Here is a 15076-nt window from a genome sequence, read left to right on the forward strand (position 1 = left end):
TTCAGGGATGGGCAAGACGAACGGAGATGGGGCAAAAGCCCTGCCTTTCTGGAACGTGCCATCTTAACGACGGTTCGGTCCACCTAATCCGTCTTCCTTGGCGGAAGAACCGCTTCGAAGACGGCGGGCTCTGCGCACGCTCGGGTGCCCTCCCCCTCGTTCGCTTCACTCGGAGAATTACGGCGCGGGGGTGGGGCCTCGCTGACTCCTGCCCCGGAAGTTTTTCCCGCGGGGAAGCGCGCACGTTGAGCCGGCTTCGGCGCTCCAGCTTCCAGGCTGCCCCGCGACCATGTCTTCCAAGAAGAACCGAAAACGGCTCAGCCGGAGCTCGGACGGCGGGTCGCCCTCGCCCGCCGCGGCGGCTCACGCCCCGGCGGGGGCCTCGGCGGCTCGTGCCGAAGCCGGCTCCGCGGCGGCGACCGGGACTCTGGCGGTGATCAACTTCTTAGAAAAGGGTGAGAGGGGTGGGAGGGCGGCGGGCGCCGAGGGTCGCGGGGCCGAGGGGGGAGAGGCTCGGGGCCAGGCCCGCCGCGGCGCGGGCACGAGCGCTCCGCGCGGGACCGGCGCCGCGGTCCCTTTGGAAATTGTCTGGAGTCGCCAAGCGGCACTTGAGACAACTTCGCCTCCCGGAAGATGTCCGATCTGCTTCACGGCGAAAGAGCTGCTTTCTGGCGAGCAGAGGGAAGGAAAACGAAGCCCAGCTCGGTCCGGTGTGGGTGCACCCTTCCCGAGGGGCTTTTCCTCGCGCGACTGCGTGGGCTCTGGGGTCGGCCGGGGGGTCGCTCCTCCTTGTCCTCGAGCGTCGCCTTCCCAGTTAGTCTCCACGGACGCCCCGGGACACGGACACGCGGCTCATCGTGACCGTCTCGCAGGTTGCACAGCTGTTCCACGCCAGCGGCCACAGTTGAGTCCAGACGCGTGATCCCAAAGCCCTTCCCCTCGATCCCAGCTCCCGGGAGCTGGGAGGACGGATTTGCCGGGGAAGTCTCGGGAGTGAATCCTCTGTGTGCCACGGCTTTGAAAATGGGGCGGCGGACGGGCGTGGTGAGACTCGTGCCTGAGCCCGCGCGGAAGTAGCGGCGAAGCTGGAGGGTAGCTCTGGACCGGGAGCCCCCAGGCCTCCGTCCTCACCCCCCACGGTGGAGACGGCACGTGCGCCCGCCGGGCTCGCCTTAAAGGGTCCTCAGACTCACTCGCCCCCCCCCCCAACATGGGCAGGTGGTCGCTGCTCAGCCTGTACCCCGTGTTCCCCGGCTGCCCCTGCCCTCGTCACCTGCGAGGTCGCAGACTCACAGACCCACCGGACCGACTTCATCGCTGACCGCCCTTGACCTCTCTCTCGTAGCTGCCCCTTTCCTCCTCCGTGAAACACTTGATTTCTCCCCTTGGCGCATCTTGAGACTTTTCTAGATTCTCTTCTTCTGGTGGGTGCTTGGTCAGTTTCCTGCCCGCGCTAGGCTTGCACCGGCCACCGGGTGTTGCCGCCCTCTGTTCTTGGTCCTCACCCCCTTCTCTAGAATAGTCTCTCCGGCATGTTCCTGCGCCGCCCAGAGTTCTGCCCTCCCCGCCCCCGGCATTTTCAGGTGGATGTCTCTGGTTCCCACCGCCTCTCCGCTCCGTCCTGACTCACGGCCCTCGGGAGCAGCGATGTCCAGCTGCCCTGGTCTCCTGGCACACGCCACCCAGTCACTGAAATTCTGCGGCCCATCAGAATACATATTTTTTGCTGATCTGACAAAAGAAATAGGTGTAATTTTGCTTCATGCACACTGGACAGCTGTTGTGGAGTTGGCTGTTGTCTTTTTTTTTTTTTATTTGAAATCTGAGGGAGAGAGGTTGCTGCCCGGGACTGAACAGTCAGGTGTTGAGCATTTTAAATGTTCTCACAGCCTGCCGGGTGAAAATTGCTGGTCCAGACCAAAGCTTCTCCAACATGTAGGGAAGGTTTTAAAATTTGAGAGGTCATAGGTCAGAGCTGTTGCACAACACAATAAAAATAAGTTAAAAAGTAGACATTTGTATGAGATTCAGCAGACATGAGACTACTCTGTCAGATGGCGGTCACGGCTTGTAAACCTTCACTCTCCTTCTCCGTGCTGACCAGGGACCAGAGGCACGCACGTGGCCGACCGCACACCCTTTGGATCGCAGTGGGCTGCCACTCCGCCTTGGGGTTTGTTGTCAAAGGTCCTCCAGGACCGACCCCAAGACCTCACTTCCGGCCACACAGCAGACTCCGGGCCTGTTCAGTTTTCCCATTTCGAAGTCCAGAACCCGAGGGTCATGTCTGGCAGCTCTCTTACACCTCCCAGGTCCCACCTGTCACCTCACTCTTCTCCCCCTTTCCTGCTCTCCTTTGCTCCATTCCCCCCACTTCCTCAGGTGACCCCAGACACCAGCCTTGCCCCCCCGGGCTGCTGCCTGCGCCAGCCTGTCCAGGCCCTTCCTGCCCTGCAGCCGAGTGGACTTGCGAGCAAACGAAGGTCCTTTCGGGACCCGCTTTCCACCCCTCCCTGGCCCGCAGTGCTGCCAGGGCTGGCCTTGACCTTCCTCACGCGGCCCGCTTATCTCCCCCCTCTCTCTGCCTGTCCTCGCTCCCCGCCCCCTTCCCCAGAGATCTTCTTGCCCACAGTCTCTGCACGTGCTGTTCGCTTTGCTCAGGACTATCTTTTTTCCCGTCTCACTTGGTTATTAATTCCTCCTCTTCAGAATTGAGTTGATACGTTACTTCCTTGGAGAACCCTTCTCTTATTCCAGTTAGGCCAGACCCCACATTGAAGGCTTTCCCCTGGCACACTGAGCTTTTGATTGCATTAATGTCAGTTTATAATCATGCAGTTGTGCAGGGATTGTTTGGTGACTCTGTTAGTCTGCTAGCTTGTGAGCCCTGTGAAGCCAAGGACGGTGTCCACTCTGTCCCCAGTGTCTGGTGTAGTGCCCCCCGCACACTGGTCACCGAGTGAAGGTTTGCGGACTGACTGACCGAGGGATGCGGATGGCTGCCTGAAATGACCTTGGCTGTCTTGTGGGTTGATCTGGCTCATGAGTGCCCGATACGCCTGACGTTAGTTCCCGGGGGCAGTGGGCGTCGAGATGTGTCTTTAAGCCGGTCTCCGAGGAGGGCGGCCTGCGGGGTCCGTGTGCTGTCAGCGGAGGACACGACGGCGATGTCTTGAGAACCGGGCCAGTGGACGGGTGTGAACGTGATCTCCGTGGATGACAGGGGAGAAGCGGCGGTGTTCTGAGGAGCCTGTGGTTTGTCAGGTCCCGGTGCTCGGTGAGCGTGCAGGGCGGGGCGGGGCGGGAAGAACGCTCAGACTGTTGCTGACGACCGCCCCGCCGGGCAGTGAGGGTGCTGTCACGCGGGAGCGTTCATCGTGCGGCCGTGCCCTGGGACACCTGGCCGTCGTTGCTGACGGGCAACCTGCGTGAGAGAGACCCGATGCTCCCAGGAAAGTCGACTTTCTTTTCAGCCTCTCGTGATTATGAAATACGGTCTTTAAAAAAAAGATTTTACTTATTTATTTGTAGAGAGAAGGGAGGGAGAAAGGGAGAGAAACATCCATGTGTGGGTGCCTCTCATGCGCCCCAGCTGGGGACTGGCCCACAGCCCAGGCCTGTGCCCGGACTGGGAATCGAACCAAACCAGAAACCTTTCAGTTTGTAGGCTGGTGCTCAATCCGCTGAGCTGCTGCAGCCGGGGCAAGATGTGCTCGTTTTACTTTATACTCAGTCCTGTTAGTCTCAGCTCTGTGAAACGCTTCGTGTTTCTAGACAGGCCCGGCCCGTCTGACGGGAGGAGGAGGATGCATGTGCTGGGAAGTTAGTTTGCTGCAGTGGAGTTCTGGACATCAGATACGCTCTTGGTTTTCTTCCACTGACTTAGTGTTTCACTACAAAAGAGCTGTTTTTCTGATTATTAAGGAACATTAATATTAGAGCTCTGTGATTATGGCATATGTCTGCAATTCTATATAAAGTTCGTGGCAGGTTAAAGTTTCATTAAGTATTTTGTGGATTTTTGCTGAAAAGAAAAATACTGCACACTCATCTACCACATCCGGTCACTTCACAGGCGCTGTGCGGCTGCTGCATTTGGTGCCGCGCTAGGTGTTGGCCATACAGAGATAAATACGGCTCAATTCCCATCCCAAAGCAGTGCGTAGTTTGGGAGAAAACCAGACAGTAAAGCAAGCGAATGTTATGATGCTGAGTGCTGGTAACGGGCCACGTGCCGTGCTGGGAGAGCCAGAGGAAGGAGCGCTGCCCAAGTGTGAGGCCCGAGGGGCTGGGTGGAAGGGGTGGAGAAGCAACGCCAGCTGGGCGGAGTGCTGGGCCCCCGTCAGTGTGAGGGCGTTCTCCCGAGGGGCTCCTCCCCCCTCCACGTACTCTTGGGAACACAGGTGAAAAATACCCGATGGCTGTTACGTGGGTCGGAAGTGGAAATGGGACCCAATCGTCTAGAGCCCGACGGTGGGCCAGCTCCGGATTTCAGCTCAGAAAGAACCTGTGATGCGCAGAGGAAAGCTCAGACGTCCAGTTGCGAATACGCTCAGTTCCTCATGAGATTGAAAAGTCTTTTAAATAATGAGAACTATTAGCTATTCCCCGAAACGTCCCGTTTGTAAGTTAGCACTCACGCAGTCTGGATCCTCAAAGGTTGGGCTCGGAGCCTGTGAGAGCGGGAGGGTCGGCCCGGTGGTTCACTCGCGGCGTCGTGGCTGGAGGGCGTGCATTTCCTCCAAAGGGGAGCATGCCCCTAGCTTCCCTTACCAGGTACCGCAGCGGTAACTTTCTTTTCCTCTTGTCCTCTTGGCAGATGACAAGATTCCCAAGAAGTTCCAGAACTCCCTGGTTCAGCTCGGGCTGGGCACCATGAAGTCCACGAACATCTGCATAGGCCGGCCAGTGCTGCTGACCGGCCTGCACGGGAAGCAGGAGGTGCGAGCCCCGTCACCCCCTTGGTCTGGGAAGGCTGGCGGGCTTTTGGGTGGCATTTTCCACGTGAGGAAGGGACGGAAACCTGCGTCTTAAAGGCCCCCATGTCAGCCGTCCCCTCCTTTGCCGTCCGACCGTGGCGGGAGCGTGGTCCCTGCGTGTCACGGTGGCGGCAAGACGCACACTGTCGTCCTCAGGCTCCCACGCCGTCACTGGTCTCCACGGAAACACTATTTGGGGGGTGAAGGTCGTGTCCTTGTTACACAGTGCTCAGCTTCCCTCCTTGTTTGCGGCCTCGGGTCTCCTCGCTGCCGTCTTTCCGCGGCCTGGCTCGTTTCTCGTTCGCTGCGGCCCCTGCCTCCGCCCCGGGCTCATTTCCCAGGGCCCTCGCGTCTCCTGGGGCCCTCTGCACAGGCTGTGAAGTCTCCTGCTGATGTCGGGCCCCCCAGTCTGTCCGTTGTTTCGGGCTTGGACTTTTAAAGATGCTGCACCGTGTCTTGCGGAAGAGAAGACACTGAGTGCGTGAGCTCAGCCCACTGTCTGGAGCTGAGTATTCGCTGGACTAGGTCCAGGCACCCCCTGGGGCTCTAGTGCCAGCCCCTCCCCGCGTCCTAGATGGAGCCGGTGCTCCAGGCTGGCTGCCCGACAGACAGGCACCTTCCCGGGAGGGCCGTACCTCACTTTCTCCCCCCGTGACTCCTGTCTCTCCTCCTAGCGCCACCTCGCAGATCGTCCACCGTCTTCCCTGCGGGGTCCTTCCTGGTCCTCACAAAAAGATGTGATGTTTATACAAACTCGTTCATAACCAGTATCAGAGTGTAGCCCCTCTGGCAGACGCATGTACTTGGCTGGGCTTGATCAATCACCGATATTCTGTGAGTGTTAATCTTCCCGTGTTTTTTCTTCTGCGTCCTGGACAGGTGTACACGGCCTGGCCTGTGTCCGGGTTTCCTGGCGGCAAGGTGGGCCTGAGCGAGATCGCCCAGAAGAACGTGGGCGTCCGAGTCGGCGACGCCATCCACGTCCAGCCTCTGCTGGGCGCCGTGCTGCAGGCCGAGGAGATGGACGTGGCGCTCAGGTCTGGCTCTTCTCTTCCGTGGCGGCGTCAGCGCCGCCACCAGATATCGTAGCAATACCTGTGGAAGTGTTACAATGGGAGTCACAAGTGGGAACCACAAAAGTAACTTTGCATTTCCTAGCAGCCACGTTTAAAAAAACACGTGAAATTGGTTATAATTTTATATTTTATTTAATCAGTACGTGTTAAATCTTATTTTAACTTACACCTGAAAACTAATAATAAGATATTTTCATGCTGTGTTTTGCACTAAGTCTCCAAAATCCAGTGTGTGTCACGGTTACGGCGTGTCCCAGTCTGGCCTGGCCCCGTGTGCGGGTGGCCAGTGGCCTGCTGTGTTACACATGCTGCATGACCGCCGAGTGGCTTAGGGCCCAGGGGCCCCGGTGCCTGTGACTGGAGTGTGCCCCGAGACTTCAGGCGAGAGGGCGGGCTGCCGACAGCGTGCAACGGCGTGCGTGGAACCGTGCTCCTCGCCTCGGCCTGCAGTGTGCCGGGGCTGCTGGTCTCCCCGAGGCTGCGAGGGGGCGGGAAGCCGGTTTTAGTTGAGACTGCTCGGCAGAGTACCTGGCTGTGAATTTTAACTCACTGATTATCCAGTCTAGTGAAACAGTTATTTCCATCGAATTTTTAAATGGCCCCTCACCAACCACTAGTCGTTTGAGTCAGCCAGCAATATAGTCAAAGCGAGTCTCCCATCCTCTGGGAAATTCTGTCTCTAATAGGATTTTGACTAGTTTGCATGTAAAAATCTTACCAAGATTTGTTTTTAAAAAGAGCATCTTTTGATACTTTATTTAATTTTTAAATTTTATTTATTGATTTGAAAGTGACAGATGTTGATTTGTTGTTCACTTTTTTTAAAAGATTTTATTTTTCGCCAGAGGGGGAGGGAGGGAGAAAGAGAGGGGGAGAAACATCAAGGGTGGTTGCCTCTCACATACTCCCGGCTGGGGACCTGGCCCGCAACCCAGGCATGTGCCTGACGGGGATCCACTGGCGACCCTTTGGCTCTCAGGCCTGGCGCTCGGTCCACTGAGCCCCACCAGCCGGGCTTGTTGTTCAGCCGCCGATGCACTCATCGGTTGCTTCTTGTGTGCACGGTGACCGGAGGTGACTGGTGGGGCGAGAAGGTGCTCTGGCCAACTGAGCCACCTGGCAGGGCCTTTCGATACTCGAATGACACCTTACTAACAGTTTTAGGGTGTGCTTCTATTACAGGAATCACAAAGTGTTTTTCAAGCTTGATTTAAAAATGTTTTCTTCTCTTTTGCTACTTTTGTAGATGCCAAGCTTGAGCTCTGGCATATTTTTTCTTGAAAAGCAGGAAAATATTTTCAGAGCATGTACCAACCATTTAACAAATGATAAAATGAAAGGCAGAAAGGAAAAGGAACACAACATACATTGAGCACCAGCTGCATACTAGCACACACGTGTGCGTGCACACATTTTCCCTTTTTCCTTTCATGTAACCCCTGAACACCCTGTGCACAAGGTGCCCACGCTGGCCTCGTCCTCCCAGATGAGGACACGGGCTCAGTGAGGGGAAGGAGCCTGCGCGCTCTCGTGGGGGTGCTGGGGGTGGTCTAGTTCGTTAGGGTGACCACTCGGATTGCCCTGGACTCCTCTTCAGACTCTGCAGACCAGGCTGCAAGCACAGCCCTCAGGTGATGGGCTTTTTGATCTACCAACTGTGTGATGACCTCCAGAGGGCATACACTCTGGTCATGATGATGACCTACAGTGGAGGGACTGTATAGGTGTCCCGTGGAAGCTTGGTTTTAAACTTTATTAAAAAAAAAAGAACCTTAAGTCTTTTCTTAAAAAAGATTTTATGTATTTATTTTTAGAGAAAGGAGAAAGGAAGGAGAAAGAGAGGGAGAGAAACATAAATGCACGCAAGAGGCAACTATGCGTGCCCCCTACTGGGGACCTGGCTCACAACCCAGCTATGTGCCATGACTGGGAATTGAACCTGCGATCCTTTGGTTCACAGGCCTGAGCTCAATCCACTGAACTATACCAGCCAGAGGAAAAAAACAAAACCCCAAAAATGTTATGTCTTCAATATGACAATAAGCAGAGCTTAGATAAGAGACTTAATTTCCAATAGGAAAAATCAGTGATTTTAATCAGCTGCTTGATTAAGCCTTCAGGTGTACTCCATTGGAAACATTTCATTAGTAAGTTTAGAGCGCCTTCTAGTGGAAATTATTTTATCCGCACCCATTTTTTAAAAGCAAAGCTGCTTGAGTGTTTTTACTGTCCTTGTACATCAGGAGTGTCAGACTCATTCTCACCGGGGGCCACAGCAGCCTCGCGGTTGCCTTCAAAGGGCTGAAATAATGTTAGGACTGTGTAAGTGCAACTGCTCTTTAACTGTTAGGGAGCTGAAATTACAGTCGGCCCTTTGAAGGCAACTGTGAGGCTGAGGTGGCCCTCGGTGACAATGAGTTTGACACCCCTGTTGTACATGTTTGTAAATGTCTTCTATTCAGAGTTCAATAAATAAGAAACAGTGTAAGTATAACTGGGTCCAGGGCTCTATAAACAGTACATTTAAGCACTAAGGGAGCCACATGTAATTTCCTCTTTAGCTTATGCATACATTTGACTCATGAAATTTACTCCTTGTGTTTCTCTTCCTCTCTCTTTTCCATGAATACACAGTCAGTTCTTGTTATTTGAGGTGGTGTGTTCTGTAAAATTGCTTCTCACATTGAATTAACACTGAACCATTCCTCCTGGGGGGGTCTATGCTGTTATATGTAACATATATAAACATGTAAGTGTATCTTTTTTACATGCATTATAATCAATCCTTAGAACAACTTTCACGGTGTATTCTATTTTTTCTACTTGCTGTATTTTCCAATAGAGAAGAGGTAGTTCAGAAGGGAGGCCACCTCAGGGACAGCTGCTGCAGTTAGGGGTCAGACCCCCCCTCCACAGGCCCCGGAGCCGGGACTCGCCCTGCGTGCTGTGCCGTCCCCTGCGCCATCCCCTGCCGTCTGCAGTCGCCGTCCCCTGGGCGCCTGTGGTGAGCGGTGCAGCAAGAGGCTGGGACAGTGATGTGTGGCTCCGACCTTGTGCCTCCCTTGTGCACATCGAGACCGGGGGAGCTCTGCTGGCAGTGACCGGGGGCTGCCAGTGCCTTTAGCCAGTAGGGGGAGCTCTGCTGGCAGTGACCGGGGGCTGCCAGTGCCTTTAGCCAGTAGGGGACGCTCTGCTGGCAGTGACCCGGGGCTGCCAGTGCCTTTAGCCAGCAGTTGAAGTTGCACTGGGGACCGGCAGACAGAGAACACACTGACTGTCGGTTTTGTGTCTGAGAAAGTGGGGGGTGTGGCTTCGACCTGGCCCAGGTGGCCCCACACAGAGGCCTCTCACTGTGCCCAACCCTCCCTTTCTACTGACACTGTAGTGGGCTGCTTCCACAGGGTGGGGGGGGCGCAGTGCCCTGTTCTGAGCACCCCCAACTGAGGGCGTGCCTCTGTGCGGGCGGCCTGGTCTGCAGGCATGCCGGCGTCCTGCACTCAAACGAGCAGCCTCCCTGACCGCCCCGTTGGTCCGACGGGGGCTCCTAGTTCCCGGCGTGCTCTTCCTCCAGAATCAGCTTCCCCTGTGCCGTGCTCCTCGGGTCTGCCTCTTCAGACGAGGCGTTACATGGGATTTGTGTTTTCCGAAAGATCACTTACAAATTCTACAGAGGGAGTGAAGGAAGCTATTAATAAAAGCCTCTTGCCAACGAGGCACGTTTGGTACGGGACAGTGAGGGCCAGCGTCTTTCAGGTGTTCTCGACTGGCACCCAACAACAAGTAAACATTTTTCATTGCTATTTGTTGTGCATACACACCTGCAGTACATACAGAGTGCATGTATGCACACGTGTGTGCCTGTGTGCAACGAAACTGTTTTACAAAGTAGTGTTCACCCTTTCTGTGTGTAATACACTCCGACATGTTGTATGTCATTGAAAAAGTGCTGGGTAGGGTCGACAGGTGACGGCACGGCCCGCTACTGGGCAGCCCCTGTGACCCGAAGAGCACTCGTGCAGGCCACTGGGGCGTCAGACTGCACAGGAGGGTTCCGTGGCTACAAGAAGCATCTGAAAACTGTAAGTCGGTCCGAACTGTGTAAATCCTTTCCAGGTTGTGAACTAACTATGTTTTTGATTAGGTCTACGTTACAAGTGTGTGTGTTAGTTTATATTTAAGTTCTGGTGTATTTAATTTGTATTTCTGTTTTCCTCACCCTCACGCTTTACAGTGACAAGAATGTGGATATCAGTGAGGAACAACTGGTTGACTGTCTTCTGAGAAAACTCGGTGAGACATATTTTAAACAGTTTTTTAAGAAGCAAAGCATAGCAAATAAGGGGATATGTCTTTGAGGTCTTGTATACTTAATATTTGTTTCACAATAGTGTAGAAAATATTCTCAACGAATTCATGTCCTTTTAAGATAGGGGTGTTTCCCCGCTTCCCCCCACCCCCGCCCCCCAATTACTCGGTTGGCAGTTGAGCGGCAGAGGGAACACACAGCGTGTCTGTGGACACCGTCCCGGGGGAGCTGAGACTCGGAGCCCTGGAACTCGTGCTCTCCCCAGCGAGAAGTGTCATCGTGCTGTGTTGGTGTAACTGTGCCAGTTGAGTTTAGTTTGTCATCAAATGTAGATGCCTGTTTGTTCGTGCAGTGGGGAGAATCTTTGCCATTTCAGAGAACCAGCTTGCTGTTTTTGGGTCTCCAGGTGGTGCTCCCTGGTAGGGGAATAAATAGTAGGGCCTTTAGTTCTTGTGACAGTTGTTTTATGAATACCCGTATCTTTGGTTTAGTCTTCCCAGTCAGATAGTTTTTGTGATAAGTGACACAAATGGCTGTTTACACATTCGGTGGGTGAAAAATCGTGCTAACATACATATTCAATAAATTGTTGTATAGATGGCAAGATTGTTTTGCCGGGCAACTTCCTGTACATCACGTTCTACGGACGGCCGTGCAAGTTGCAGGTGCTGCAGGTGAAGGGGGCGGACGGCATGGTGCTGCGCCAGCTGCGGAGCGACCCTGACGCCGACGCCCAGGGAGCGGCCCCCGAACGGGCCGGCGCCGAAGCCGGTGCCCAAGCCGACGCCCTGGATCTGCCCTTACACCTAAGCCAGCTGGATCTGGGCGAGACCCACGTCCCACCGTCAGGCAGTGCTCCCTGCACACCAGCAGGTGACAGGAAGAAAGATAGAGCTGGTGACACGGTGTCGGGTGTCACCCAGAGTCCCGGTGGCAGCAGCAGCGGGCTCGAGCTCGAGGAAGTCACAGCCCCTGACTGCAGCTTTGCGTCTGCCGGGGAAGGGAGCGAGGACCTCACCGGAGGAGAGAGCGTGCCAGCGGCAGCCAGCCTGGGGGCCCAGCGCAACACTGACACGTTTTATTTCATTTCTGCGGCCACCAGGGTCAACTTTATAAAAAGTCACACAAATTCAAAGGAGCAAGAGAGCCAATTCAAAGTAACTTACGACATGATAGGAGGCTTAAACGGTCAGCTGAAAGCAATCAGAGAAATCGTTGAACTCCCCCTCAAGCAGCTGGAACTGTTCAAGAGTTACGGTACGGTGTTCTCAGAGTGTGGCGCCCGGGAGTGCTCGGTGCAGCCTGAGAAGCAGGTGGCTCGTTCCACTCCTCCAATGGTTGCTCCCCCTGCTACCTGTTTTCCTTTCCCGAGTGGGAGGTGTGGGAGGAGGTGCAAGTTGCTTTGGGAGATGCCAGTTAAGTGAGCTTTCTTCTCGGCTAGGTCTCCTTAGGCTGTAACGAGCTGGCTGTAGTCTTGTCTCTTTTAATTGCACACTGCACGGTGGTTTGTGCCGGGTCTGCAGTACCTGCCCTGTCGGGCTAGGTCAGCTGTGATGACTGGAGGAATGAGCCAAACGCTGATGAACTTCTCCGTTAGGAAGTGCCGGCGTCTACAGGGAAGCACGTGGTTGCGGGAGTGGCTTGGTCCCTGGGAATCTCAGGGCTGCTTCCCTGTGGTCACTGCCCGGTTCTCTGCGTGTATGTGGTGCATACCATCTCCGTCTCTGCTTTTTCCCTTTTCGTGAATCCTCACATATACATATAAAATGAACCCTTGGATCGACACTTTGGTAGGGATGCATGTGTGTTTCAAGACGGCTGGTTGGGTGAAAATTGGGATTGGGGGCTGCGTTACGCCTTCGTGGGTGTCTGGACTTCGTTTTGGTAATGTGGGGAGGGGCGTGGCAGCACTGTGGTGTCCGGCCAGCGTTTTATCAGTGCGCCCGGACGGGGAGGGATGGGAGAGAAACGGCCACTGCTGGAGGTCAGGGTCTGGCCCGGTCAGTACGTCTTTCCGGGCAGAATAAAGAAGGTCTGACTCTTCACTGTGGTTTTGCGACGCGAGGCACATTCGGATTGTCAGCTGTGTTTGAAGCCACGTGGCTGCACTCCAGGAGACCTAGCAGCGCTGACTTGGGTGTCCTCTCGCTTCCCCCCAGGAATCCCCCCGCCCAGAGGAGTGCTGCTCTACGGCCCGCCCGGGACTGGGAAGACCATGATCGCCAGGGCCATCGCCCACGAGGTCGGGGCCTACGTGTCCGTGATAAATGGCCCGGAAATCGTGAGCAAGTAGGTGCACGCTCCGGTGGGATAAACGGTGTTAGGGAATCTCCTTCCTAGGTGTGTTTTTAGGGCTCCGCCGGGAGGATGTGGTTTAGTTTTAGTTGCAGGTGGATTACTCAAGCAGCGAGCTCTTGAATGCCTACAAATGAGACAAAACTGCATTTTTACATGTCTCGAAAAACCACAGTAGAGTAGTGGAAGTTAAAAACTTACAGTATGGTGATGAACTCTGCCTATGCCTTTATTACTTGGTAATAATAAATAAAACAAAATTTCACAGACAGTGTTCACCACTGAGCCCGAGTTACGGTGACTTGGAGAATGGGATAAATGTCTAGAGGGAAACAGGTACAGGATCCTTACCGCAGAGGTTTAGATGATGTAAGGTAAACCCAAAACAGTCCGGAGACCTTATTTATTGAGCAGTTCTGGTTTTTAAACAACTAGAACAACATTTGGTCTTACGTTTTTCGCATCATTGTAGCATTGCTTTACAGAAACAAACGGATAACGGTTATAGTCCAATAAAAACATCATACCTCAGTATAGCACGCCTTTTTTATTTTTTTTAAGAAAAAGTACACTTTCTTTGGGTTATTCCCTCATTTAATCTTTGTTTTAGTAGGTGAGTGGAAGTATCTTTTCAATTAAAAAAGATCTGGGTTTCTGGGTCACACATAGCTGAAGTGGAAACCCGGAACCCACGAACTGTCTGTCACTCTAAACTCTGTCTGTACGTGCACTCGCAGAGGCTGTGATGCAGTTTGCCGTCGTCCGCACAGGCCCGTTCTGCAACATCGATACTCTGGTTCCCATTGTGTCTTTGTTACTCCCGCACTGAGTCATTGCCCAGTGGGGTGTGACTCCCAGGGTGCTGTATGCCTCATCTTTCCGCACGCGTGCTGTCCTGGGCCTCAGGGTTTTACTAAAACTAGAGGGGACGGAGAGGGTCTGGGGTATCGACCAGCAGGCAGTTCTCGGTCCAGACGTGGCCCGACGGCGTAGACTGGAGAGCAGCTCACACCTGAGCCACAGTGTCGCGCTGCCTTTCAAACCCTTTCTCACGAATGTTTGTCTTTGCGACGTGGCATGTCACGCAGTACTGGTGTGTTAAACTTGACGTGGCTGGCAGCACCTAACCTGTTAGCTTATCGGTTAGGGTGTTTTTATTTATCTGCCTTTTACCATTAAAAACGGTTGTATTCCTTAATGGGAATCTCAATTTTAGAGCTTTTATTTCTTAGTGAAGAGTGATTTGGTTGATGCAGTTCACTCGTCTCTTCAGGACACTGAGTAATTCATATTTTAAATACAGTGTTGAATTGACTCTTTCTTACTGTATGAGGCCACCATGTTACCTTCTACCTGGTTGTTATTTGTATTCATCATCCACTCTGTTATTTGCGCTAACAAAGCCGCCCTATTTTTTATTTTAGTAACTTCTGCCAGGGCCAGGTTCCACGTGTTTATTCTTCAGTGCCTACCCAGACAGAAATAACTATCTGTGTAAATATTGTATAAGGACATAATCATTGGAAGTAATAAAATGCTCAGCGGGACACCTCCCTACCACATAAAAAATTAAACTGCTTGTCTGGAGTGTTGATTGCAGACTTCACAATAACTTACAGTTACTTACCTTTCTTTACAAATACAGGTTCTATGCTAGGTAGAAAATAAACTTTGCCTTTGCAAATAGTATAACAAGACTGAACTCTCACAATAGTTGCAAGTATAGAATTTACCTTACAAATGTACAAATTTAACAACACAAGGTATCTTTACTATATATAACTAATGCCTAGTAAAAATAACTCCCATTCTTGTGGCACCTTCATGAGAGGAGTTAGTAAAAGAAGTGTATTGAGAAGCGCCCTGCAGAGAAAGAGGGAATCAGTGGGCGGAGCTCCGAGAGGAGGCAGCCGCTGTCTCGTCCTGTTAGCGCAGTTTAAAACGGGAGCCTGGCGCATTCGAGAAGTCTGCCTGGACTCCGTCCGCGGTGACCAGCACTGTGAATCCCACTGAGATGTCCTCTCCTCCCGTGACGGCGCCCCTCACTCTCGGTAGCTGCACGGAGGTCCTTTGCGTTCTCTTGGGTCGAGTGTGGATAATCAGCATCAGCCCCACGAAGTGCAAGGTCATCCGTCCTAACGCCATTACATTACAGGTCCTTGTTTGTGGAGGCTCAGGTGCTGAAGGCATCCTGACTGATGACGATTTATTACCTGCTGGGGGGTCACCTCCGCTCAGTACCAGAGATGCTGAGTACTGAGTAAATTCTATACTTGCAACTATTGTGAGAGTTTAGTCTTGTTATACTATTTAGTCTTGTTATACTATGTAAATGTGGTTTAAAAAAATGGTTGCGTAGTATTCTGTCTGGATGTTTCATATGGTGAAATGTTGTAAATTTTCTTTTTAATGTATCTACA

The 15076-nt window shown here is 53.1% G+C and overlaps 1 protein-coding gene across 1 annotated transcript in view; it reads left to right on the top strand.

Moving 5' to 3' along the window:
* Positions 1-58: 58 nt before the first annotated feature.
* Positions 59-15076, top strand: part of SPATA5 (spermatogenesis associated 5) — a 128246-nt gene continuing 113228 nt past the window's right edge. Inside the window, exons 1-6 of the mRNA XM_028521236.2 lie at positions 59-455; positions 4820-4941; positions 5859-6016; positions 10287-10345; positions 10959-11618; positions 12521-12650. Coding sequence (XP_028377037.1) covers positions 290-455; positions 4820-4941; positions 5859-6016; positions 10287-10345; positions 10959-11618; positions 12521-12650 — 1295 coding nt within the window. The 5' untranslated portion in view covers positions 59-289. The remainder of the gene's footprint in view (positions 456-4819; positions 4942-5858; positions 6017-10286; positions 10346-10958; positions 11619-12520; positions 12651-15076) is intronic.

The sequence above is a fragment of the Phyllostomus discolor genome, chromosome 8, assembly GCF_004126475.2.
Source record: "Phyllostomus discolor isolate MPI-MPIP mPhyDis1 chromosome 8, mPhyDis1.pri.v3, whole genome shotgun sequence".
Taxonomy (NCBI): Eukaryota; Metazoa; Chordata; class Mammalia; order Chiroptera; family Phyllostomidae; genus Phyllostomus; species Phyllostomus discolor.